At 48.8% G+C, this 27,859-nt stretch overlaps 1 protein-coding gene across 3 annotated transcripts; it reads left to right on the forward strand.

Moving 5' to 3' along the window:
* The first annotated feature begins 177 nt into the window (after positions 1 to 177).
* PNOC (prepronociceptin) lies at positions 178 to 26,658 on the forward strand. Of its 3 annotated transcripts, none has more exons than XM_032265405.1 (4): positions 178 to 258; positions 12,430 to 12,584; positions 22,039 to 22,432; positions 26,247 to 26,654. In XM_032265405.1, the coding sequence occupies exons 2-4, from the start codon at positions 12,459 to 12,461 to the stop codon at positions 26,330 to 26,332; spliced, it is 606 nt and encodes a 201-aa protein (XP_032121296.1). In that variant the 5' UTR covers positions 178 to 258; positions 12,430 to 12,458; the 3' UTR covers positions 26,333 to 26,654. The 3 variants fall into 3 exon arrangements, with proteins under 3 accessions (XP_032121296.1, XP_032121297.1, XP_032121295.1); XM_032265406.1 differs by lacking the exon at positions 178 to 258 and adding an exon at positions 337 to 520 and having other exon boundaries at positions 22,039 to 22,490; positions 26,247 to 26,658; XM_032265404.1 differs by lacking the exon at positions 178 to 258 and adding an exon at positions 434 to 520.
* Positions 26,659 to 27,859: the final 1,201 nt, after the last annotated feature.

The raw sequence follows: 27,859 nt of genomic DNA on the forward strand, positions 1-27,859 counted from the left end.
TTGGCTCAGCTCAGCCCTGAGCTCCTCCATGCTGGTGGGAGCTTGGCGTTCGTTCGCTCCCCTCCCTTCTGCCTGCCTCCTATTCTTCACTCCTCAGGCAAAAAGGTTGCTCAAGGAGACTCCAGGATTTGGGGTCTGCCTCGTCACTGTCACCAGGAGGCTTTTTTTCCTGACTTGCCAGAGCTCCTCGTCAGTCCTCGCACAGCCTCTGGAAGCACAGGGAAGGCAGCTGTGGGATCCTGGCTGAACAGAGCCCAGGTGAAGCAGGCTTGAGAACGGATTGATGGGGAGGTGGGGATGTCACAGGTCTGATGGCAGAGCCGGGGGAGGGGAGCCGCCAGGAAGGCTTGCAGGTCCTGCTGTTTGGCTGATGAAGGGGGTCAGTGTGTGTATGTGTCATGGAGGTGGGCAGGGAAGGGGAGGGCTGTGCGTGGGGAGAGGATATATATGCTGGTGTGGCTGAGACAGCGGAACCGAGCCTCGCATCCATCGGAGGGAGCCGAGGACTGACAGCTCTCAGGTAAGCAACTGCACGGGGCCCCCAGCCCGACCGCGACTAACTGGACTAAGTGCGTGGAGCCCTGGGAGGGCAGGGCCACCAGGGGCTGGCTCCTCAGCCTGTCTCCTTTGTCCAGTGTGGATGCTGCTGGCCTCTTGCGAGATGGTTTCTTCATTCATCTCCTTTGCAGCGCTTGGATGGTGGGGAACGGGGGAGGGCTGAGGCTCTTTTTTAACCTCAAACAGATGCAGAAGCAGAAAGAGGGGAACTTGGAAATGAGGAAAAGTTTTGCTTCCCCAGCTGTGACCCCTACGTGGTTGTTTCTCTGTGTCAAGAGGAGGCGGCTGAAGGAGTGAGGTCAGGGGAGGGGCAGGCACTTGGGAGGGGGCTTGCCTTCCTCGGGGCGGCCCCCTGGAAGCCCCTAGCCCCCTCATGAGGTTTTCTCTCTGTGGCTTCCTTTCCTCCCAGAGGTGATGTGCAGGCTGCTCCTCCACCTTATCACTCAACTTGATGCCATCCAGACAAGAGTTTTCAATCCAAAGAGAGCCCTTCTCCCTTCTGTCCCCAACAGAAATTGCTACAAATAATGGGGAAGGGTTGGACCTGGGGAGTGTCCTTCACCTGTGTACACTGCTGAGCCCCGCGGCGTGTGAGTTCCAGGCAGCATGTCCACGGGCGTGACCTTGGTAGCCCAGACCCCGATGCCTTTCGAGGGCTCCTCTCTTCCTCGGCATCTCTCTCCCCTGCCCGTCTCCCCCACCTAAAGGTCTTTGACCGGGTCATGCAGAAAAGTCCGTTCCTAAGTCACCGCCTCTGAACTCTCGAGGCTCTCCCGGCGCCTCCTTTCTTCCTCCTGTCTTTGTGCATTTCTCTCCCTCAAGTCTCGCCTCCCCGGGCTTCGCTACCCAGCCCCTCCTCCCCGCATCTCGCTCTGAACATGGGCAAGTTCTGGGGGAATTTCAAGTAAGGCAGGATGATTCGGGAAATGGACTATTTAAAGCAAGCTGCTTTGGACTTGAATACCCTGATCCTGCGCTTAAACATCTGTGTTTAGCTTCCTCAAGCAGCCCATAATTGCCCCAATTATAACCAATAACATTGTTCAGGAGACTAACAACAGATGAGCTTTGCACGGCATTCACCAGCAAGCCCAGACCAGAGTTTTCAACATTGAGGGGAAAAGTAACTGCCTGGCTTCTTCTCAAAACCTCCCAAAGCAAATACTGCTCTCTTGCTGCTGGTGGGTGGCGACCGCATGAACCCTCTTTTTTTGTCATTTGTAAAGTGTGGCAGGGAAATATTCTACAAGCTTCCACTGAGGCTGTGATGCCTTTAATGAAAAGGATTCATGCTCCTTTAGGCTCACTGACTCTTCTGCAGGGGAGGGTCCCTGGAAAGCCCATCCCCAACCACCACTACGTCAGCAAAAGCAGCAGATTTACCTCTCCATGTGCTGCCCGGTGCTGCCTGTCGAGGGCGCTGTGGTGCAGCCTAGGGTCGTTTTGAGGGTGCAGTTTTGTTACGCACAGGGCAGCAGCCCCTGATTTATCAGCTGGAGACTGAGAGTACTTAGGGATTTGCAAAATGCAGGCGATTTGGCATTGTCAATGAAGGGAGTGATTGCAGGACTAGGTTCCAACCTCTGCTCCCTGGAGCCTACGACAGGAGCTGTCACTAAGCTGTTCTGTATTCAATCAATCAGGTATTTATCATCTACACTCCACCAGGCAGGGAGGCTTGCAGGGGCTCTAGTAGATTCAGCAGAGGTGATAATAGCAGCACTCCACATTTGTACAACGATTTAGGCGCTTTCACACCTATTATCCCCAGCAACAGCCTTGTGAGGCGGTGCCATTATCTCAGTGTTGCAGTTGGGGAAACCGAAGATAAGAGAGTAAATGATTTATTCAGTACATGGCAGGGGCAGGACTGAGCCGAGCCATTCTGGCTCCAGTTCATCTCCCCGTTACGGTCAGGGGTGCTTACAAATTCACAGTGGGGTCGCGGGTAGAAGAGAGACATAACACAAACATGAGAAACAATCAGAGGACCGTGCAAGGCTGGGTGTAGTTCAGTCCTAAATTGCATGGTCCAGGCAGCAAGTGCTAGAAGAATTCGGGAGAAGGAGCACTTCCTCCAGGGATTCCTGGGATTCCACCTAGTAGGAAAGCAGGTGGAATTTGGATGGGTCAAGGGCTTTGAAGAGGGAGGCAGCAGCCAAGTTAAACATATAAAGGGAGGGCAAAGGAATTAACACTCCTTGAAATCCACTCTGCACCAGGCAGTGAGCTAAGCTTGTCTACATGCTTATTTCGTGCTATTACACACGCGCACACATGCACACAGGTAGAAATGGGAAGTTTCACGCGAGCGGTCTCTACTTGCACTCACACGGTTCAGTGATTCCTCATTTCCCCCCTTCAGCTCCACAGCTCCCAAAGCCCACGAAGGAAGCGTTGAAATCTCAAGTGTTCCGAGCCTAGGTGGAGCTACTCCTCAGGTATCTTAGGAAAGGGATGGGCCCTTCTCAGAAAACAGGAGCCATCCTGACAATGGCTGGTAGTGGCTTCAACTGCTGGGAAGTCATGAAGCAAACTGGATTTCCTAAACGCCTTCATTTAAATGCCACAATCCAACATAAAGCTTTCCTTCTAATCACAAACTAGTTGTGAGATTTGGAGCACATCAATTTCAGGGGCAAGTGAGTTTTCTGGGCATCTCCCTAGACAGGCTACAATTAGTTTCAGTCTCAATTTTCCGTGATCCTGTGGGGTTTTCGTTTTCTAAATACTGACAGCTGCTTCAACATTGCAGAAGCACAAAATCGTCAGCCCTGGGGGTCCAGGCTGGCAGGTGGAGTAGATAGCACGCCTCACCGTGCACCCCGAGCTCTGCCATCCCGCAATGGCTCAGATCCAACCTCCCCTCTTTCCGCACTGGTCTGCGATCTTCCCCCACCTCCCTTCCCCATTCATCCTTTCATTCATTCGCCAAGGGACGTGCGTGGAGTTCCTGATGAAAGCCGCACAGAGCAAGTGCCAAGAGCACAGGGCCGCCGGAGCTCTGGCTTCCTCTAAACTCAGTGTCGTGAAATGTTACCCAACCCAGGCCCGTGCTCCCCAAATGGGCATGCCTGACCGACTACCCACTGGCAGTCTTTTGTTTTTATCTTACCTTTCTTAATTTGCACTTTAGTGGATTTTATAATGTACGTAACTTATAAATCAATTAGGCATGTGTACTCAGATTTGACTGCGAGGGATATAAAGTTAAAGAAGTTTAAAGATTGTTATCCTAGATTCACTGCTGCTTATCTGTGTTTTCCTACCTTTTGGAAAAGAACATTGAATGATTTTATTATATAAAAGTAAATAAAAGCCTTTCTTTCCTTCTTTATTTCTCTCCCTTCCTTCCTTTTTCTTCTTTCTCTTTCTCTCTCTCTCTCTCTTTCTTTCTGAGTTGGAGGTCTTGCTGTGTTGCCCAGGCTGGTCTTTTGTTGTTGTTTAGAGGCAGGGTCTCACTCTGCCACCCAGGCTGGAGTGCAGTGGCACAATCATAGCTCTCTGCAGACTCAGCCTCCTGGGCTCAAGCGATCCTCCTGCCTCAGCCTCCTGAAGAGCTAAGACTACAGACATGCACCAACACATCTAATTTTCATTTATTTATTTTTTTTAAGCGATAGGGGTCTCACTATGTTGCCCAAGCTGGTCTCAAACTCCTGGGCTCAAGCAATCCTCCCACCTCAGCCTCCTGAGTTGCTGGGATTACGGATGCATGCCAATACACCAAGCGAAAAGTAAATAAAAGCTTTTAAAAAATCTATTTAAATTATATTGCCAGTATATGTGGGAGCATGGCCCAGAGGCAGGCAGATGAGAGTTGAGGCCCCTTCCCACCTGCAACAGCCCTGAGCGCACGTCTCTCCCCATGCCCACATCCTTCCTATGGCTTTCCTCCCATGCTGCCCTGAAGCCACTTCCCCACCAACACTTCAGCTCCTTTTCCTCTTCCGTTCTTCCCTCCTTTCTCACTTCCAGGAGAGGACAAATTTCTGGCCATTCATAAAATCAAAGAATATTGGCCATCTCATCTAACTGCTTCTTCTTATAGAGGCAAAAACTGAGGCCCAGAGAGAGAAAAGTTCTTGCATAAAATCCCACAGGTAACGGCAGAGCCGGACCAGCAGCCAGTTCTCATTTCTGAGCACAACTCTCGCTCATTCATTTCCCCCTGGCCTGGGGAATGCTTGACCCGTGCTGGGCAGGGCCGTTGTTCTTGCCTCCCCCTCCTCCATGCTGTCTCCCGCTTTCCAGGTGGAAATTTAGATCCGAGGAGGGACACTTGAAGTGTAATTGTATCAGCCAGAAGAGAAGAAACTAAAGCAGCCTGTCTCTGTAATAGCTGGTAAACAAGCACAAGCTTCGCTGCAGGAATCTTGTCTGCAATGGGGCTAAGAAATGGGCCATCAGGAAAACCCACCTGTCTTCCCATGGACGTGCAGCTGGTGCGCAAGGAAGAATCCCTCATGAACTGGGGAGAGGCGGCAATAAAGAGGTTGTCATCAGGCTGCGCACAGTGGCTCATGCCTGTAATCTAGCACCTTGGGAGGCTGAGGGGGGCAGATCATTTGAGGTCAGGAGATCAAGACTAGCCTAATATGGTGAAACCGCGTCTCTACTAAAAATAAAAAAAAAATTAGGCAGGCCTGGTGGTGGGTACCTATAATCCCAGCTACTCAGGAGGCTAAGGCAGGAGAATTGCTTGAACCTGGGAGGCGGAGGTTGCAGTAAGCCGAGATAGCACCGCTGCACTCCAGCAAGACTCTGTCTCAAAAAAAAAAAAAAAAAAAAAAAGAGGTTGTCATCAGACAGACAGTCCAGAGTTCGGGACTAGAGGAAGTCCCTGAATGAATTCTCCTACATGAAGACAGCCACAGGGATCACTGAGGGACATGATCAGACACTAGTTTCAGCTCAGCCACGGCAAGTTATGTCAGCTCCTCAAGCCTCAATCTGCTCAACTATAAAATGGAGATAATAGCACTTACCCCACAGGGTGATGCTTATAAAGCAATCAGCACAGAGCCTGGCTCCTGGAGCTCCAAAGTCGTAGGAATGTGATTGCTATGAAATGCAAAGATTACGCAGCAATGAGATTCTGTCAGAATTTGTCAACCTTTCCAAAGCAGAAACTATAAAGTTTATGGTTTCACAGAACATACAGTTTGGAATCAACATACCTGAGTTTAAGTCCTGGCTCTGCTACTTTTAAGTTGGATGATCCTAGTCAAATTCCTTAACCTCTAAGACCTTATGTTCATCTTTAAAAGGTGGGTTGAAAGCCAGAAGCAGTGGCTCATACCTGTAATCCCAGCACTCTGGGAGGCTGAGTTGGGTGGATCACTTGAGGTCAGGAGTTCAAGACCAGCCTGACCAACATGGAGAAACCCTGTCTCTACTAAAAATACAAAATCAGCCTAGCATGGTGGCAAATGCCTATAATCCCAGCTACTCTGGAGACTGAGGCAGGAGAATGACTTCAACCTGGGAGGTGGAGGCTGCAGGGAGCCAAGATGGCGCCATTGCACTCCAGCCTGGGCAACAAGAATGAAACTCCATCTCAAAAAAAAAAAAAAGGTGGATTGATATTAGCCCTAGATTATAGGGTTGTATAATATATGAATATAAAATTATTTGGTAACCTGTCAATAATACTCTGTACATGTGCTTGATGAAAAGGATAGAGGTGTGTCAGCTTCTAGCAAGAGCAGTCCCTTCTTCTCTTCTCTGCTGGCAACATCTAAATTACAGGCCTTTACGCAGGTCATAAGACAAAACTCAATTAGGGTTCAGCTTTGGCTGAAGCTGTGTGTGTGATTCTCCAGACAAGCAACTAATTATATTGCCCTCAGAAGCAAGATTACATGCAAATCGATGAAGGCCAAACCCTAGTGGTATTTTATCTTTATAAACAGCAAGGCACAATTAAATTTATGAGGTGTCATTACCGAAAGAAAATGCAATTCAACATTTCTTTATTCAATATGAGACGCCCAGAATATAGTGTTGCCACACAGAAGTAGCTGAGCTTGGCTCACCAAATGAAATTCAAGCCATGTAAAATTCAACCTATGCAGCTAACTTTTTGTTTACTGATGTTTGCTATGGTTGTAGAATAAATAGCAACAACCCATCACTATTCCCATTTTACGGTTGAGAAGACTGAGGCTCACAGAGGTGAAGTAATTTGTACACAGTCCCACCGTTACAAAGCGTAAGGTTTCAGCATCAAGGTAACAGCAAACCTGTTATAGATCCCCACTTTGTAGTTGAAAAGACTGACAATCTCAGAGGTGAAATGACTTGCCCACAGCCACACAGGTCCACAGTGTAAGATTTAAACACAAATACAACTCGTGAAGTAACTAAGTAAAGGTTTAAACACAAATACAACTCATGAAGTAACTAAGTGAAGGTTTAAACACAAATACAACTTGTGAAGTACCTAAGTGCTCATCTCCATTTAAATACAGAGCATCATCCAGCATCTAGATATTGTCAAGACTTCTTGCAAATGAAAAACAGCTGCTGAGCTTTCGAAGTTCAAAATCTGATTTAACCTAGAACACAGTTGTAGCAGGTGTTGGGAGGTATATAAAAAATACAGAATGCTGTCCCTTTTATGATGATATTTACATAATTTTGAGTTTCGCTGACATTAATCTCATTTTAAAGCTTGCAAGCCACCTGTGGGATGGGTGGAACTATGTGGTTATTTCCATTTGGCGGATTCTGTGAATGGCAGGGGACAACGGACAGCATTGAGTATGGATGGTTCCTCAAATAATCAGTGGAGTCGATTGTTAAAAGTGAGGGAAGACAGACATGGGCTGAGAAGTTGGAGTTCAGAGGGTGGACGTGCCCCTGACCCGCAGGGAGGGCCTGGCTCGTGCCAAGGACACTCAACAAGGTCTCCCCAAGTGCCAAGCTGCGGGGCTCCATATTTCACCTGCAGGAAGGCTATCGAATGAAGCATGCACTAAGTGTCCCAGAAGCTCATGTTCCTTTTTCACCTTGCCCCTAAATCCCATTTACCCAGAATTTGAGATGGCAAACATCAGCCGAAACAGCCAACCTTTCCTGAATGTGCAAGGTGCCCCGGTTAATGAAGTTCACAAAAAAAAACCTCAGCCGGAGAGCACTTCACTAACATCTGTCACAGCTTGTCGCCTCAGCCTATGTACACATTCTTTCTGTATTACAATCTCGCATTAGGAAGGAAAGGAAACGGTCCCTTTCCTCCTCCCTTCCCTTTCTTCTGCGACGTACAGCTACTGCCACCAAGTGGCTGTAGACGGCACAGCCAGGCTGTTTGGGACAAATTCTTCTACAAGAATGTCTATCTAGAAAGACAGAAACTTAGTCGAGTGAGAAATCTAAGGCCAGGCATGGTGGCTCATGTCTGTAATCCTAGCACTTTGGGAGGCCAACGTAGGTGGGTCACCTGAGATCAGGGGTTCAAGACCAGCTTGGCCAACATGGTGAAACCCATCTCTACTAATAATATAAAAATTAGCTGGGAGTAGGGTGGGCGCCTATAGTGCCAGCTACTTGGGAGGCTGAGGCAGGAGAACTGCTTGAACCTGGGAGGTAGAGGTTGCAGTGAGCCAAGATCACGCCATTGCACTCCAGCCTGGGGCAACAGAGTGAAACTCTGTCTCAAAAAAAAAAAAAAAAAAAAAAGCGTAATAGAGTGAATGCTATGTGCAGGACTCATTTCTTCTTTTCCTTCTCGTATATAGTTCTTATTGCCATTTTAATTGATTACAAACGTTAACCCATAATCATCCTCTGAGATAGGTACTGATTTCACCTCATTTGTGCAGATGAGGAAAGGAGAGGTCAAGTAGAGCTAGCAGGCTGCAGAGCTGTGATCGGAAGCAGGCAGTCTGCAGTCATTAGCAGATGGGGAAGTGCATATCGCCACAGCTTGGGTCTGTTGTGTCTGTGCTGATAGATGGGACCCCCGAGGCTTGCTGGCCTCCCACTATGACGTGCTCTTCCAGATGCCAGGCAGCAGAGGAGACTGATCTAACTCAGACCAGGGGGTGGACATGGCTTCCCAGAAGGGCTGATGCTTGAGGTGTGTGTGAAGGATGAGTTGGAGGAGGATATTCTGGGCAGAGGGAACAGCAAGTGCCAAGATAAAAAGACATTAAGAGGCCGGGCGCGGTGGCTCATGCCTGTAATCCCAGCACTTTGGGAGGCCAAGGTAGGCAGCTCACTTGAGGTCAGGAGTTCGAGACCAGCCTGGCCAACATGGTGAAGCCCTACCTCTACTAAAAACACAAAAATCAGCCAGATGTGGTGGTGGGGACCTGTAATCCTAGCTACTCAGGAGCCTGAGGCATGAGAATCACCTGAACCCCGGAGGCGGAGGTTACAGTGAGCCAAGACAGTGCCACTGCACTCCAGCCTGGGTGACAGAGCAAGACTCTGTCTCAAAAAAAAAAAAAAAGACATTAAGAGGCTGATACAGTTGGGACCTATACATGATTCGCTGAGACTAGAGGCTGTGTGAGGTTAGGTGCTAGGAAATGAGGCAGGAGTCGGTGCTGAGTCCTTGGAACTCCTCCTGACGGCAATGAGGTTATAGAATTAGTTTAAATATGAAGTGACATCATCAGATTGGAGATGGCAAGCTTGGAGGGAAGCCAGATCATTAGGGGGACTAATTAGGAGGCTATTACAATAACCAAGGCAATAAATCTCAACTAAAGCCCTGGTCCTTGGGATAGAGTAGAAAAATTCATCTCAAATGCATTTGCAATACATTTAAATAGGCACTATGTTCATGATTTGTTTCAAAAATCCATCTCAAATGTGAATTCATTGGCCAGGTGCAGTGGCTTATGCCTGTAATCCTGACACTTTGGGAGGCCAAGGTAGGAGGATCACTTCAGGCCAGAAGTTTGAGACCAGCCTGGCCAACATGACAAGACCTCACTTGTGCTACAAATTTAAAAACTGGCCAAGCATCCTGGGCTCAAGCAATCCTCCCAGCTACTTGGAAGGCTGAGGTGGGAGGATTGCTTGAGCCCAGGAGTTCAAGGCTGCAGTGAGCCGTGATTGCACCACTGCGCACCAGCGTGGGCAACAGAGCAAGACCGTCTCAAGTGAAAAGGCAACTCATTAATTTAACACACGCTTACTGAGCACCCTAATAGCTGTCATCCTCAGTATGAAATGTTTTGATGATGCACAAGAAGAACTAGGGTGGGCTCCTGACACGGTCATCGGGTGACCTCAGCTGCAGGTCCCTCCTTTGATCACATATTTTTCATACTAGCACTTTGCAAACTTTGGTGTGAATACAAGTCACCTGGGAATCTTGCTAAAAATGCAGATCCTTACGAAAAATTAGCTGAGCCTGGTAGCGTATGCCTGTAATCTTAGCACTTTGGAAGGTCAAGGCAGGCAGATCACGAGGTCAGGAGTTTGAGGCCAGCCTGGCCAACCTGGTGGAACCCTGTCTCCACTAAAAATACAAAAACTAGCCAGTCGTGGTGGTGTGCACCTATAATCCCAGCTATTTGAGCCATGAGAATCTCTCGAACCTGGGAGGTTGCAGTGAGCCAAAATCATGCCACTGCACTGCAGCCTGGGTGACAGAGCAAGAGTGTCTCAAACAAACAATCAAAAAGACATGCAGATCCTCATGCAGTGATTCTGGGGTGGGGCCCAAGAATCTGCATTTCTAACAAGATTCCAGCTGGTCTGCAGGGTGCATTGGAGTGGCAAAACCTTCTACACTTCCTCAGTATCATCTGATGACAAAGCAATAAAGGCAGTTATTTTTGGTTTTCTACAATGAACTCTTTTTTTTTAAGGGAAAAGCTGCATAAATGAAATGCACAGCATAAATGTACAACTCAATAGGTTTTGGCAAATGGATACACCCTTGCGACTTCAATCAAGAACATTTACGTTTCTAGAAAGTTCTTTGTTCCCTTTCCATTTAATCCTCCAAGTAAAGATGGTTCTACGGGGACCCAAAATGATACAGTCCAGGGAAACATCTTTCTGATTCAGAATGCTTGATCAAAAAATAAGTTTCAAGGAGGAACGGTGAAAACTGCACGCCTTTCAGGCAATTCGACATAAGATTCCAAACCACTGATCTAACCAACCAATCTTTGGAGCTGCTATCTTAGAATAGTTCCTTTGTTCAATTTTTAAGAGCGAGTTCCACGTGGCAGGGCCTGTGCTTGGTGTGGAATGCCAAGGTGAATCACATGGCCCTTTGCTCAGGAAGCCAACCGTCTTAGTCTATCCAGGCTGCTGTGACAACAGAGCATAGACTGGGTAGCTTAGAAACACAGAAATTTCTTTTTTTTTTTTTTTTGAGGTGGATCTTGCTCTGTCGCCCAGGCTGGAGTGCAGTGGCCTGGTCTCGGCTCACTGCAACTTCCGTCTCCTGGGTTCAAGCAATTTCCAGCTAATTTTTATATTTTTAGTAGCAATGGGGTTTCGCCATGTTGGCCAGGCTTGTCTCAAACTCCTGACCTCTAGTGATCCGCCTGCCCCTCAGCCTCCCCAAGTGTTGAGATTACAGGTGTGCGCCAGCACGCCCCATCAACAACAGAAATTTCTTTCTCACAGTCCTGGAGGCTGGGAAGTTGGAGATCAAGACGCCTGCAGATTCAGTGTCTGGTGAGGGTCTATTTCCTGGTTCTTAGATGTTGGCTTTTTGCTGTGTCCTCAAGTGATAGAAGGAACTAGCTAGCTCTCTCTGGCCTCGTTTATAAGAGCACTAATCTCATTCAGAAGGGCTTAAGTCTCATGACCTCATCACCTCCCAAAGTTTTCATGTTTCCATCTCTCTCTCTCTTTTTTTTTTTTTTGAGACGGAGTCTCACTCTGTCAACCAGGCTGGAGTGCAATGACATGATACCGGCTCACCGCAACCTCAACCTCCTGGGTTCAAGCGATCCTCTCACCTCAGCCTCCTGAGTAGCTAGGATTATAGGTGCACACCATCACACCATTTTTAGTAAAGACTGGGTTTTGCCATGTTGGCCAGGCTGGTCTCGAACCCCTGACCTCAAATGATCCACCCGCCCCGGCCTCCCAAAGTGCTGGGATTACAGCGTAAGCCACTGTGCCTGGCCCAAAGGTCCCATCTCTTAATTCCATCACCTTGGAGGTTAGGATTTCAACATACGAATTTTAGGGAGACACAGAACATAGCACTAGCTCACATCTAGCAGGGATAAGAGACAAGGGACATGCAGGAAGAGGGAATTCAAGGTGTAGGACGGTTGGGGGCATTCCTGGCTGCAGCAGGGAAGGCCAGGAGGATTTTCATCCTCCTGAGGCACTGAGTCATTAATAAATCTCATGTTTTACTCCTCTGACTTTTGCATGGCACTTTGCAAAACTCCCCTTACACATCTCATTTCCTCTTCACAATAGGCCTCTGACAAGGCAGGTGCCACCGTTCCCCTTTTATGGGCTATGAAAACCAGGGCTCAAAGAGGTTGATTTAATGTCACATGCTGGTAAGCTGCAAAGCCATGCCTTCAGCTTCCAAGAAAGCCATCTCTGCCACTGCACAGTTGCTCCCAAAAGTGCCCTTGTGGTGTTGAGGCCAGCAGGTGGCAGGAATCACAGGGGGCACTTTCCCCAGGAACCCAGACACAAACAAGCCTGTGCGTGAACACGGCTTGGGTGACAGGACCGGGTCGCCTATGGCCTTGACAATTTACACCTCTGGAAAGTGAATCTCAGGCCCCTGCTGCTGTCCCCCCAGAGAAAGCAGAGGAGGGTCTTTCCTGCATCCCCTGGGTTGGGGTCTCCGGCCCTGAGCAGCTCCCCCCCACCCCCGAGAATGGCTGTACTCACTACTGTGCTTCTTCCTGTGTATTCCAGCACCTGCTTCCTGCTCCTGCTCCTGCACCATGAAAGTCCTGCTTTGTGACCTGCTGCTGCTCAGCCTCTTCTCCAGTGTGTTCAGCAGTTGTCAGAGGGACTGTCTCACATGCCAGGAGAAGCTCCACCCAGCCCTGGATGGCTTCGACCTGGAGGTAGGTCTCCCAGAGGCAAGGCAGAGAGGCTGTCCTCCTCCCTGACTACCCCCTCCCTCCCTACTCCAGAGCAGACTTTGAGAGAGAAGCTAAGGCCTCTCCCGAGGTCACAGGACTTGCCCAGCATCACATGGCCTGTAGGAAACAGATGCAGACTGGACCTGCCTCTTCCGACCCAGAACCCAGCAATCTTTTCACCTTACCACCTGCAGGAAGAGCCCTGCCTAGGATGCCAGGTTGTTCCCAGGGATGAAATAGTGCTACTCATTTCAGAGAGTTTGGCAAATTCAGACAAGTATAAAAAATAGAAAAACTAAAATCACTCTCAACTGCACCAGTCAGAGAAAGAATCCTACTTTTTTTCACTTCCTGTATTATACCAAGACACTTTTCCCATGTTATAATTTCCATGAGCACAGTCTACAGTTGGCCCTCGGTATCCACAGGTTTCACATGCAAGGATTCAACCAACCATGGATAGAAAATAATCCGAAAAAAATCAAAAATAATATATTAATAAAAAATAATACAAATAAAACAATATAGCATAACAACTACATAGCATTTACATTATACCAAGTATTATAAGTAATCTAGAGATGATTTAAAGTATATAGGAGGATATGCATAGCCGTTTTATTATTATTTTTTTTTGAAACAGGGTCTCACTCTGTCACTCAGGCTAGAGTGCAATGGTGCAATCTTGGCTCACTGCAACCTCCACCTCCCAGGTTCAAGCAATTCTTCCATCTCAGCCTCTGGAGTACTGGGATTACAGGTGCCTGCCACCACACCCTGCTATTTTTTTGTGTTTTTAGTAGAGATGGGGCTTCACACATTGGCCAGGCTAGTCTCGAACTCCTAACCTCAACTGACCCACCCACCTTGGCTTCCTCAAGTGCTGGGATTACAGGTGTGAGCCACTGTGCCCGGCCGCATAGCCATTTTATATAAGGGACTTGAGCATCTACAGATTTAGCCTCCTGCAACCAATCCCCTGTGGATACAGAAGGACCATGTAATTTGTTTAACCATTGAACATGCATGTGCCCTTTATTTTTGATATTTCAGATAATTCAGCAGTGAACCCCTCAGTACCAAAATGCTCTCTTATATTTTAAATTTCCCACTTAAGATACAAATCCAATATTAACTTTTTCTTCATTAAGTAAATTGCTTTGTCAACTACCTACATTTCAGTCTAGTTATTCCACCCCTATTAAATCCAGTATAGCTCAACTGTTTTTTACTTTATAGTCACATAACTTCTTCAAAAGATGCCATCTTTTAAACCCTTTAACTTTTCAAAACAACCAAAAGCGCCACAGTTCCTTAAGGCAAATATACAACGTAGAAACGAGTATCTGGGGGAACTATTGCACCCTGGTGTCTCCTACCTCCAGGTAACAGAGATGACAAAACCAAGCAGACCCAAAGCTCCAAGCTCCTGGGCTCAGTGGTTTCCAAGCCCATTTTTCAACCAGACTTAACTACCCAGGGCATCTCCAGCTAACCAATTCATTTACTGTCTTATACTAGGATCAATTTGCTATGTTATTAACATTCTTACTTTCTGTGAATATCATCTACAGTTGGCCTTTGGTAAAGTGGTTACAATAAACCTCTTCTCTTATTCCTCCACCATGTTTCTCTCTGAGCTCTTACCCTGCTGCTAATTCCCTCCAGGAGCCCCAGCCCTCTCTCCGTCCACGTGCTTCATTCTCTTCCCTACTCTGGCTACTGTGTTGGCTCCTTGTCCTCTCCCCACTCCCTACACATAAAGGATCATCAAGATTCTCTGCTTTTCACCTCCCTCTGAGAACCCGCCCATATATCCCAGGCCTTCTGCTCCCCTCAGGCTGCAGAAAACTCCTAGAAGCACCCTCCTGACCTCCTCTCTCCTGGGCTCCAGACCCACATTCCCAGTCACTTTCCATAATTCCTGGGAAATCCTGCCTTCTCTTCCTGCCCTGCCATCATGCCGGCCTCGGCCTCCTCCCCCATCCATAAATCCTACACACACTTCAAATCCCAGATTAACTGTTCCCTGTAAGAAAACTGCACTGATTCTCCACCAACCCCAGTGGAGTGGGCCCTCCTTCCTTGTTTCTGACTGTTAGTCATACCTGCAGGCCTCTCTCTCCCCACCTAGAGTGAGCTTTCTTTGCTGATGGATCCAAGTATCCCAGCATGCAGCATGGTGTGTGGCACAGAGCACAGCTCAATAAACACATCCCATCCCTGTGGAAACTAGAAGATTCTAAGACCATGAGTCTCCTCCTAGGCACATCTGCTGCAGTCTCTGTAAAGGTTTTACATTTGCACCTTTCAGAGATTCAAAAATTTGGAGCATGTCTCCATCTCTCCATAGCATCTTAAATATCTGGGGTCTAGACAACATTCTTAGCTTTACTTCTTTGAAACAAGTCAGCAGCTGGGCGTGGTGGCTCACACCTGTAATCCAAGCACTTTGGAGGCCAAGGCGGGTGGATCACCTCAAGTTGGGAGTTCAAGACCAGCCCTACCAACATGGTGAAACCCCATCTTGAAAAAGAAAAGAAAAAAAAAAAGAAACAAGTCAGAAAAAACGGACACGTAAAGCCTCACAATGGGGGGACTAACCCTTCACAGTGCCCCCTCACCCCCCAGAGGATGTGGCTGCCTGCTTGTTTTGTTTCTAGTTTGTATTCACTTTTAACCTAAGTTTAATGAAATGCCTAGAATGTAGGCACTCAAATCCCATTTCCAAATCTGGCAGCCCTGGACTACATCCATTCTGTGACTGACTGGGGGACTCATATTTCAGCAAGGGTCACTTCCCCAGTCCCTCCTTCAAATTACATCATCCTGTTCCCAGGGTCCTCTGGATCCTTGGCTTCATCAAGAAACTTTTTATATCTGCTCGTAGTAAACTACTCAAGTATGGCTGGCTTGTTGCTAGACTGCAATCTTGGTTGGTAAATGACTCACACCCAAACCCATTGCAACATCCTGGCCTTTAACCTCCTTGTGAATGGTAATTACTTCATCGGCTCAAAGAGAAAAAACTGGATTCACTAAGTGGTTTTAGAGACAAGAAATAAGGCAACCAATCCCCAATAAGAGTATGGGGAAATTTACTTGAAACTCCCTAAAACTTGGCCCGGTGCAGTGGCTTACGCCTGCAACCCCAGCATTTTGGGAGGCCAAAGTGGGTGGATCACTGGAGGCTAGGAGTTCAAGAACAGCCTGGTCAAAAAGGCGAAACCCTGTCTCTACTAAAAATACAAAAATTAGCTGGGCGTGTTGGTGCGTGCCTGTAATCCCAGCTACTCGGGAGACTGAGGCATGAGAATCACTTAAACCTGGGAGGCAGAGGTTGCAGTGAGCTGAGATCATGCCACTGCATTCCAGCCTCGGGGACAAAGTGAGACTTTGTCTCAGTCAATCGATATAATTCCCTAAAATTCTGTTGCAAAAGAAACTAGCTTCTGGTAGTTCGATCTTCATTAAATGAAACCTCTCATGAGGTGACCTGCAGTAGGAGTTCCTTATACATTTGTCTCCTATGCCATTCATCTGCTGTATTTGTCCTCGGATACTCTAGCGGGACCTCCCAAAGCAAGTAACTCCCAAATGTCTCTCGGTCAGAAGTGGTGTAACTCTTTAGTGGCAGAAACTTGACCACGTTTATGAGCTTATCTCCAGTGGGTTCATGTGCCTGTTTCCCACTTTGTACCCTAATCTTTGAGCCCAGACACCCAAATGGCCCTTCACTCACTTTCCCCATAAGCCCAGCTTTACGGATCAATTTGGCAACACTCCAAGGCTCCAGATGCCCATACGCATTCTGGCTTAATAGAGCAATGCCATCAGAATGGGTTACCAAAACGTGTCCAGCTCACTTAATAAGCCATTAACCCATCTCTGGAAAAAGGCTGGTGAGTTCCGCACACCAGAGGGTCAGGCATTAAGCTCCTATGCCCATCTGGTGCTACAAATACTGTTGTGAATTTGGCTTCCTCCTGTCTGCCCAAAACCCTCTCCTAAATCAAGAATTAAGGTGATTTTCTTAGCATCTAATTGATCTAACAGTGCATCAAGTCTGGGTATGGACTGTGGCATCTGGTTTAACACAGAATTTCATTTTCTCTGACTGACACAAAATCTAATCACCATCTGGGCTTAGAAACCCAGGGGCTCACAGAAGATCTAGATAAGCACCTCCAGATTTAACAGCTCTCCAACCTGTTTCTGTAAACTGACGGACCAGAACAATTCCACAGGCAGTTTGGGGCTCCTATTCTGCCAGGACTGGATCAAGCGTGCTCAAAGGCCAGCTCCAGCTCCACTGCTCTGCCTCGATGGCTTTCCCAGGGCCCGCCACACTTCTCTGCATCCCTGTTGACTTTCCAGAGCTGAGTTTCTCACACTTGCCACTATGGGCACTTTTGACTGGGGAATTGTTGTGGGGCTGTCCTGGGCACTTTGGTGCCATTAACACACACACACACACACACCCCAGTTCTGACAACCAACGTCTCCAGATATTGCCAAATGGTCCCTGGGCGGGCAAAATCACTCCCAGTTGAGATCCACTTATGTCAAGTACTAACTCAAGAGGATTCTGATCTGAAAGAATATACTAGACATTGATTCTGGCTGGTTTTCTTCAAAGTATTTCAGGAGCAGGCTAAATACAGACCCAAGTGACCCTTTCTCTGTAAGAGTCTATAACCGCCACGTTCCATGGTGGCTCCTTCCTCCTCAGAGAAAATTCCAAAGCAGGTCTCCTCCAAGTATCATCCAGCCTCGGAATCACTGGGGCTGTTGCTAAAAAGGCAAATTTCTGGGCCCCACCTTGACTTAGCGAATCAGAATCTCCAATGCCATAGGCTAAAAATTTGCATTCTACCTAACTCCAGTAGTATTCTTTTGCTTTGAGACAGAGTTCTGCTCTGTTGCCAAGGCTGGAGTGCAGTGGAGCAATCTCAGCTCACTGCAGCCTTGACCTTGACCTTGACCTTCCAGGCTCAAGCAATCCTCCCACCTTAGCCTCCCAAGTAGCTGGAACTGCAGGCATGCTCCACCACACCCCACTAACATTTTTATTTTTATAGAGACGAGGTCTCCCTGCGTTGCCCAGGCTGCTCTCAAACTCCTGGACTCAAAGGAGCCTCCTTCCTTGGCCTCCTAAAGTATTAGGATCACAGGCCTGAGCCACTGTGCCCAGTACAGTAGCAATTCTTATAGAATACTCCAGAAGTTTGCAACTCCATTGTTTTTAAGGCAGCCCTCCCTATCTGTGGAAGTTACCTAGCATGTTTTATAATCAGTGACATCGCAAGTGTGAAAAAGCAGTTCCCTGCATCTTCCTGCTAAGGTCGTTCTGTCAGCAACTAGGTTCCATGCGTTAAATATCTCTGAGCAAAAGCTAAATGAAAAAGGCATGCTCAGAAAAACCATGGCTTGAGCATCACTAGGGGCCAGTGTCACCTCCTGTGACTAACAGGTAGACTTGGACAGGTTGCTCCTCAGAAACCCTACCAGGGAAGGAAAGGAACACTCCTACCAGACCCGTCCCCGTCCACCCCCTCCAGTCCATTGGAATATGGGCAATGCACCCATCTAAACCTCAACTCTTGGTCTCGTAGAATCCTTCTTGCATGAATTGCCGCTAATTCATATTGCAAGCCCACAGAACCCAGAGCTGAGCAGACGTCTGGTTTGGGCCACAAGGCATCTTTGAGTAGAACTCAGGTTATACTGTTATCTAACCGTGTCGTTTTAAACAAAGTACTGAACCGCATCATAAAATGCAAAGATTGAATTACACTCGTGATTTGCAAACCCAGGCAAATATCGGAATTACCTAACCTTTGTAAAATTAAGTTTTTAATTCCTTTGTAAAAATAGGTTTTAGGCCGGGCGCGGTGGCTCAAGCCTGTAATCCCAGCACTTTGGGAGGCCGAGGCGGGTGGATCACGAGGTCAAGAGATCGAGACCATCCTGGTCAACATGGTGAAACCCCGTCTCTACTAAAAATACAAAAAATTAGCTGGGCATGGTGGCGTGTGCCTGTAATCACAGCAACTCAGGAGGCTGAGGCAGGAGAATTGCCTGAACCCAGGAGGCGGAGGTTGCGGTGAGCCGAGATCGCGCCATTGCACTCCAGCCTGGGCAACAAGAGCGAAACTCCGTCTCAAAAAAAAAAAAAAAAAAATAGGTTTTAATCCCTGGTTCTATTCCTCAGAGATTTAGTTGAGTCTTGAAATTCTGTTTTTAAAAGCTCTGCAGATGATTGGGACTCACATCAAAGTGTGGGACACTTTAGACCAGGTGTGGTCTCTGTCTCCAAAAAAAAAGGAAAAAAAAAAAAAAAAAGAATAAAAGAATCCTGGACTAATGGGACAGCCGAGTAATCAGATAAGCAAAGGGTGGCGGCAAGGCGACAGGAGTTGCTGCAGCGGTGCGCATGCTAAGGGCTGCGAGCGTTCCGGTCCTGGTCGCAACTAGCTGCAACCCCTGTTCCTCCAGGGACTCTCTCATCTCTTTTCCTTCCCTTCCTTTTGCACTCTTAGCTAAATATAAAGTGACTTCTTGATTCATTCAGCTCAGTTCAATAAACCTCTACTGAAACCCTACTCTTTACTGGAAGAAGACTCCTGCAAGGGATTCAAACATGAGTAAGATGTGGTAACTTGTCATATTCTGCCTTAGAAGGCAGTGCAATTGGCTGGGCGCAGTGGCTCATGTCTGTAATTCCAGCACTTTGGGAGGCTGAGGCGGGTGGATCACGAGGTCAGGAGTTCAAGACCAGCCTGGCCAATATGGTAAAACCCTGTCTGTACTAAAAATACAAACATTACCTGGTGTGGTGGCATACGCCTGCAGTCCCAGCTGTTTGGTGAGGCTAAGGCAGGAGACTCACTTGAACTTGGGAGGCGGAGGTTGCGGTGAGCCGAGATCGTGCCACTGCACTCCAGCCTGGGCTACAGAGCAAGACTCCGTCTCAAAAAAAAAAAAAAAAAAAACAAGAGAAGGTATTGCAATTTAATGACATAAAGCATTAACATTTCCACAAGAGGAATACAAAGTTCTGTAGGAACACAAAGGCAGGAGAGAGCGATTCTTGCCAGGGAACTAGAAGGTATCAGAGAGGGGCAGCACTGGAGCTTGTCGAGGTCCCGAAGGATGGAGGAAAGGATGCAAGGAGGTCACTGCATCTAAGGGACAGAGAGAAAGGCATGCGGGTGGGAGGAGCTTTGTGGTATTTAAGGTCCAGGAACAGCCTCATAGGCCTCAGGGGGTGTGTGATGAAGAATCGGAAATAAGACGTAGATGATGGGCTGGGCCAGGTGGTAGAGGGATTTGAATGCTCTGCTTAAGAGTTCGGTGCTGTTTTATGGATAAGACAAACAATTAGCTGTGGGCAAGGTAATGGCACGATCAGTTATTCTTCAGGAAGGGCATCCTGCCAGGGGTACCACATTGATGACAGTGGCAAAGACCAGAGATGCAGAGATGAGTGAGGAACCGGCTCCACCCAAGAGGCTCTTAGGTGGTGGCAGAGGGAGTGGGAGGAGGGACAGACCTGTAGACTGGCGGGAGAGGGGCCGGGAGAGAGGTGGAAAAGATATGCCCAGGGCTTGAAATCTGAGTCAACTGGGGAATGGGGTGCCACTCAGACACAGGGACCGAAAGGCCAGGCAGAAGGATGAGAGTATCAGATCAGAATGAAATTCACCTGCTAGTAACAAACACCTAAAGTGACAGTGGCTGAAATCGACAGAGATTCAGTTCCTCACAAGGAGTGAGGCAGGGACGGCCCAGGGCTGCGGTGGCAGCTCCAGTCTCCTCTTCCCTGCCGGTCGGCAGCTTCTAGGCCACGACTCCCATCCTCTGAGTCGCTGCATGGTTTCTAGAGGGCAAACAGAGTGTCAGCCAAAATGTCCACCTTCTAAGAAAAAGTTGGAGGAAGAGGAAAACAGGATGCTCTTCCCGCCTAAGTCAGCCACCTACTTTCTTGGAAACCCCACCTGATCCCTGATCACTTCCTTTTATTTTTTTATTTTTTGAGGCAGTCTCGCTCTGTTCACTCAGGCTGGAGTGCAGCGGCACGATCTCAGCTCACTGCAACCTCCACCTCCCAGGTTCAAGCAAGTCTTCTGCTTCAGCCTCCCCAGTAGCTGGGATTACAGGCACCCACCACCACGCCCATCTAATTTTTGTATTTTTAGTAGAGAAGGGTTTTCGCCATGTTGGTCAGGCTGGTCTCAAACTCCTAGCCTCAAGTGATCTGCCTGTTTTGGCCACCCGAAGTGCTGGGATTACACTTCCATTTTTTCATGTCGTCAGCTACTTACAGCTATAAGGAAGCGTGGGAAATGTACGTGTTGCCTTTAGGAATAAAACAGTGTTCTGTGCATAAGGAGATGGGAAGATGGATACGGGCTGGTCAGTTGCATCCTCTGACCCAGAAAGCCCTGGAAGGCAGGCAGAAGCTCCATGCTATGATGAGGTGCTCTGCCTGCTGACTCACAGCCCCAAGGTCAGGTGGAAGTGGGGTTTCCAGCTGGCTAAGACCAGAAACCTGGACTGAAATTAGGGGTAAATCCAAAATAGCAAATGGGAAGAAAAGCTGGGGGCAGAGGCTTCCAGGAGGCCCAATCAGAACCAAGAACATGGGAGGTGGGGGACAAAGGTCAGAACCAGCCAAGAGTGGGTAGAGAAACAGTGTGGTCCAGCTGGTGGGCAGGAGAGGCAGAGCAGAGCGTTCCCAGGGACCAGGAGGGTCTGCTGGGCTCACATCTGATGATGGCATCTCTGCCCTTACCTGGAACTGATCACAGTTTCAGCCCCGCACGTCCAGCCTGCCTACACCCCACAGGGTCTTGACCCCCATTTGCTATAAATTATACACAGATAGTGATGACTGCTGTGGGCCGGCTGAAAAATTAACAACACCCAGGTAGATTTTTACACAGTGACCTTAAAATAGACATGCAGATTTGACTACATACTTTCACATCCCCAATTTCTTTAACCCATCTGACCTTCCACAAGCCTGAGGAGAGAACAAAATAAAATTCTTTATGGGTGACGGTCATGAGCTGAGCTCCACTCCAAAAACCCAACCAAAGATATAACAGGGTGTGGTGCTAGGCACACCGATCCTGTGTTAACTGGCTATTGTAAATGTGTTGTGACACCAAAGTAGGTTACACTCACCTCTCTGAGCCCTGCTTCTTTGTAAAATGATGGAGCTGGGTCAGATGATTCACTGTTTCCAATTCTGAAGTTCTGTGAACCCAAAAACCTGTGTAAAACTACTGCACATTACTTGATACATTGATGCTTCGGAAGCCCTTGCATTGGTGCAGGTACAGCCGACAGAGGGCCGGATCTCCTCCCTCGCCTTGGACTAACAGAGGTCCTTGTTCCTTCTCCCCTCCTCTCACCCCTATCTTTGCAGCTGTGCATCCTGGAGTGTGAAGAGAAGGTCTTCCCCAGCCCCCTCTGGACTCCATGCACCAAGGTCATGGCCAGGAGCTCCTGGCAGCTCAGCCCGGCCACCCCAGAGCACGTGGCGGCTGCTCTCTACCAGCCCAGAGCCTCAGAGATGCAGCATCTGCGGCGAATGCCCCGTGTCCGGAGCCTGTTCCAGGAGCCTGAAGAGCCTGAGCCTGGCATGGAGGAGGCAGCTGAGATGCAGCAGAAGCAGCTGCAGAAGAGATTTGGGGGCTTCACTGGGGCCCGGAAGTCGGCCCGGAAGTTGGCCAACCAGAAGCGGTTCAGTGAGTTTATGAGGCAGTACCTGGTCCTGAGCATGCAGTCCAGCCAGCGCCGGCGCACCCTGCACCAGAATGGTAATGTGTAGCCGGAAGGGGCGCTCCTCCCAGCTGTACCGGCCACTGCAACCCATGAGTGAGTTGGGCACCAATAAACTGGGGGCAAGGAGAGACCTCACACACCATCTTAACCTTGCTCCCAGGCCTGGAAGCACATTCATTCACACACACACACACACCCCCTCAAGGATCATCCCCACACACACAAACACACACACACACCCTCGAGGATTATCCCCAAACACACACACCCCCTCTCAAGGGGTCAGCACACCCTTTCTCTAGGGAGCAAAGATTTTCCTCTGATTGTGAAGCCGACCACTCCTGGCTAAAGACTGGTTACCATGGGGATAAGACTAGTATGTTAAGATAACTAATTCCTCTATCACTCCCCAGAAGCTTAGTTACCATGGGGACAGTTAAGTGGACCCATACTCCCATCCGGTTGCCATGGCAACCAGTCAGCTCACCTGTCCTCTAGACGGTCTCTCTAAACACCAGGAGCAGAACCTACCCTCAGCCATTCGCAAAGTCCAATAACTATAGTTATGATGGTGCTACTTCACCTTCGAAGACGGCTGACCTATCCCTCGCCTTTCCCCAGGTCTCAGGGTGCCTGGCTCGGTGGAAACATTTAAGTTTCCCATTTTACCTGGCCAAGAGTTCTTGTTACGATCAGGAGTTGGGGTTTCTGCTCTTCCTCCGTCCACAAGCCATTTGTCCATCCTGCCACCTTGCCAGAGAGGGACTGATTCCTTGTGGTCAATGGTATCATTACTGAGCAAGACATGGAGAATTTGGCCAATGGACCTAGTAGCTACTAGAATACGGACTAAAGGGGTTCATCTTCTTTCCTCCATTTCGCTTCTTTCCAGTGTGCCATTTTGGTTATGCTTTTGTTGGCTGGCTTTTATTCCTCTGTCTTTTCTTCCTTGTTCTCTTTCTTCTGCTCTGTTTCTACCCTGTCAGGCACCTGATACAAGTCTACATGTCTAATAATATACATCAAAGACTCTAATTGAGGCCGGGCAGGGTGGCTCATGCCTGTAATTCCAGCACCTTGGGGGGCTGAGGTGGGCAGATCACCAGAGGTCAGGAGTTCAAGACCAGCCTGACCAACATGGAGAAACCCCATATCTACTAAAAACACAAAATCAGCTGTGTGATGTCATGCACCTGTAATCCCAGCTGCTGGGGAGGCTGAGGGAGGAGAATCACTTGAACTCAGGAGGCAGAGGATGCAGTGACCCGAGATGGTGCCATTGTACCCAGCCTGGGCAACAGAGCAAGACTCCCATCTCAACAACAACAACAACAAAGACACCTGATTACCTGGTCATTCAAAACCCAACCTTCCTTAGGCCATCAACCAATACGTCACTTTGAGTGGCCCTGACTAACTAGCACAGAATTTTCTGAAAATTTGGAGAAGTCCCCCTGCATCAAGGCCATGTGCCTTAATTTGCATATGGGAATACAATTATCTGCAGAATCCTACACATCTCCTTAAAGAGCTAAGAAACTTGCTGTATTCATCTATTTTGCATTGCTATAAAGGGAAACCTGGGGCTGGGTACTTTATAAACAAAGTTTATTTGGTTCTCGGTTCTGCAGTCTATACAAGAAGCAAAGCACCAGGATCTGCTTCTGGTGAAGCCCTCGGGGAGCTTTTACTCATGGCAGAAGGGGAGCTGGCATGCCACATGGCAAGAAGGGGCACGAGAGGGAAGAGGGGAGGTCCCAGCCTCTCTAACAACCACATCTCCCATGAACTCACTACCGTGGGGTGGGCACCAAGCCATTCCTGAAGGATCCACCTCCACAACCCAAAGACCGCCCACTAGGCCCACCTCCGACATTGGGGACCACATCTCAACATGAAATTGGAAGAGGACACACTTCCACACTGTATCATTGCCCTAACACAAAGAACCAGTCAGTTCATCCACATTACCCCAAAACATGACCCAAGTGGGGCTTCTCCCTGAATCACAGCATAAGAGAAATATGTCTCCCTGTGCCGTTTCATGTTGCATCCCATAGTCAGAGGCAGCCGTGTCACTAATAACCTTCATGAAGATATATGAGTGCACATGCTAACGTTTGGTGCCCACACTTGAGCACAGAGACGGCCCCTTTGCAGGTAGGCCAGCATGTTCACCACAGGCCCGTTACCAAATACGGGCACATGTATTAGGTTGTGAAGAGAAGGCTGATGTGTTTATTTTAGCAGGATGACTCATCTCCAAAGGCCCCAAATTAACCTGCACTGCTTTTGAGCCATCCTCTTGGATCCTGCACAAGCCTCCTGTTTCTTTCTAAGCCATATCTCCACAGCACCTAACACAAATCATTCAGAAGTAGCATGGGTTGAATTCTTTCAAATCTTAACGAGATTGCTCTTTAAAGCGTCTCTTCAGGGACACCGAAGCTCGTGTCTCATTCTGAACGATGACGATGTTCTTTACTTAAACACAGTTGAAAATCAGGCCCATTAACAGGATCCATTTATTTTTTAAAAAATGATTTGAGCCTCCATCCAGGCCATTGGTTTTTCTAATCTTCTATTATGCTTCCAACTGAGACGCACTGAAACAAAGCCGGGAAGGAGCTTCTGTCGGCGGCTCTGCTCACATTCAAGTTCTGGATGGAGACTGGAAACATTAACCAGCTCACTGGGGTATTACTGATGACTCTCCTTTCTCCTTCTGCAACCATCTCTCTGTTTCTTTCTCCCCTACATGCACGGTGGGTGAGTTCCAATATGGATGTTATTTATGAGGGAGTCTGACAGGAGGCTTCAACCTTGTTTTCATCCACGTACATACACCCCAACCTGCCCTACACATGATGAAGATGTCTGCATACTGGGGGACTCTTGTTACCAATGCTGTCCTTGACGTCTACGGTATCTAATACTAATTGACAGGGAGAAGGCTGGGAAGAAGTGAAATGGGATAAAGAACCCTATTCAGGGCTGGGTGCGGTGGCTCACACCTGTAATCCCAGCACTTTGGGAAGCCAAGGCGGGTGGATCACCTGAGGTCAGGAGTTTGAGACCAGCCTGGTCAACATAGTGAAACCCTGCCTCTACTAAAAATACAAAAATTAGCAGGCGTGGTGGCGGTCACCTGTAGTCCCAGCTACTTGGGAGGCTGAGGCAGGAGAATCCCTTGAACCCAGAAGGCGGAGGTTGCAGTGAGCCAAGATCATTACACTGCACTCCAGCGTGGGCAACAAGAGAGAAACTTTATCTAAAAACAAACAAACAAACAAACAAACAAAAACCCTATTCAGAAAGTATAATGGTGTCCTAGGAAGGAAAGGTGCTGGGGTGCAGGCCCGCCGCTACACAGAACTTGTCATAGCTGGGCTTGAGTCTGCCTTCCTTTCCCCTGACCCTATACTGCCTTGCTCTTTTCCGCTGCCCTCAGGCCGTGCCCCTTCTGGGCAGTGGAAACTGAACACATTCATTCATGCTCAGGTGTGCCATCAGGCTCAAAGAGCACTTGGAAAAAAGGACTAGAGAACAAGGACGGTATTTCGCATGGGCTCTGAACACCAGGGAGAGCTGTTCCCCGGGAGGGGCTTGTCACTGTGCCTTTCACAGCCCGTGGACTCCCCTTTAGTGTATTAGTCCGGCCAGTGGTGCCGGGGCTTGGGGAGCAGACGTGGAGGAGCTGGAGGACCCCTCTGGCTATGTTGGAAACAGTTTCTTTGGGTTGACAGCTTTTCTTTGCCTCCGTTTCACTGCTTCAGTCTCTAGGGGGAATAGAAAAAGTTCAGAAAAACCAACAGGTTTGCTATTTTGTAATCATTTCTGTCTCGGCAGGCGTCCAGGTGATCCCCCAAACAGCATGTGTCCAGCCCCAGACCTGCCGCCTGGGAACCAGGATTCCTTCTTCCCCAAGGCACTGAGGACCTGCAGACCCAGCAGGCTTCGTTCGCCACCCGAACCTCCCCGTCTGGTTGCTCCTCCCCAGCCCCCGGCATGTTTCACCACAGCCCTGTTGCTACATCAGAGTGTATTTTTGTAATTCCTCCAGCTACCATTGCGATGGCCCGGTCTCTCCTGCTCAGCCGCCTTGTCCCCCTTCTGGGGCAGGTGAAAGGAATAGGAAATCGAACCTGGGGCTTTGACTCACCACTGCCATAACTTGTTTGTAAAAGAGCTGTTCTTTTTGACTGATTGTTTTAAACAATGATTTCTCCATTAAACTTCTACTGAGCAAATGGTTAATAAATTGGTTTGCTGTTTTTAAGTGACGGAAGCAGGCTCTGCACACACACGCGCACACACACACACAAACACAACCAGTGCTGCGGCTCCCGAGGGGCAGAGGTAAAAAGCGCACAGCACCCAGATCCCAGCACAGCCGGTGAGGGAATGAATGCACACAGCTGCGTGAATGGACGGCCGGAGAGAGGGCAGGGCTCTCACACCCCTGCGCGCATCAGCGCCACAGAGGCACAGGCTGCTGGCCCCACCCCATTTCAGATGGTAGAAATCTGCCTTTTCAACAAGCTCCAGGTGGTGCTGGCCCCGCTGGTTTGGGCCCAGTGGACCGGGATGCACAGGAAGGAACAGGGCAGAGAGAAACCTGCTGACGCCACTTCGATCTCCAGCTTCACACATTAGGGTGTGCCACTGTCAGAGTCCAGCCGAGAAACACCAGGCAACCCCAGACTGGGTCTCTGTCAGGGACTTAACCATCTACACAAGTGGGCAGGGTTACAGAAGATCAGCAAGGGATGGAGGATGCTCTGGTGGGAGCTGGGGAGCCCTGGGAGGAGGAAAGGAGCTCCTGGACCCACAAGGACTCTAGCTCTCCGGAGCTTTCAGTACAGAAATCCAGCCACTTACACACTGTGGCGGCCAGGATTCAATGCCCCCACTTCCCTCTCCTCCTGACTGTCAAACTCCAGCCAAACCCAATCAGAAGCTGGAGAGTTGGGGGGTTGACCCACTGAGGCAGCTGCAAAGGTAGGGTTTGGGGGTGAGCTGCAAATGGAGAGGGCAGGTAGCTAACTTTGGGGGGTGGGGAGTGCTTTGGCAAATGCAGAACAGATCGTTCTATTTAAGGCCTTCTTAGAGGGATGAGCTGGAACAAGGACACAGAGAAGGGGAGAAGGAAGTCCCTCGCTGCACCCCCAAGATATGAAAAAAGGCAAAAAGGAGGGAAAAAGACAAACTGCTTTCCAGGCTGCTGGGTGTGGCTGGCTCATGCCATAATGAAGTGTCTGCATCTTCTGAGCATGACACCCTCACTGGCCAGCAAGATAAGGGGTCCCTGCAATCCACCCCGAGACATTCACACTCCCCAAAGCTCCTCACAGCCTCCCTGCCTTCCCTCTTCCCCAGAGTCTGTTGCCACAGTTCCTGCCTCTCCCGACCACTCAGTGCAGAAAGGATCCTGGCAGGAGGCCTGCCCCACCGCCCCCAGC

Source organism: Sapajus apella, unplaced genomic scaffold, assembly GCF_009761245.1.
Source record: "Sapajus apella isolate SASKATOON/1434 unplaced genomic scaffold, GSC_monkey_1.0 scaffold150, whole genome shotgun sequence".
Lineage (NCBI taxonomy): Eukaryota > Metazoa > Chordata > Mammalia > Primates > Cebidae > Sapajus > Sapajus apella.

Bases quoted from the DNA above. Each gene is read 5' to 3' on its own strand.
- PNOC (XM_032265405.1), top strand. From the start codon at position 12,459: ATGAAAGTCCTGCTTTGTGACCTGCTGCTGCTCAGCCTCTTCTCCAGT. The intron at 12,585-22,038 runs GTAGGTCTCCCA...CTATCTTTGCAG, and splicing joins TGGATGGCTTCGACCTGGAG to CTGTGCATCCTGGAGTGTGA. The intron at 22,433-26,246 runs GTAATGTGTAGC...CTGTCTCGGCAG, and splicing joins GCGCACCCTGCACCAGAATG to GCGTCCAGGTGATCCCCCAA.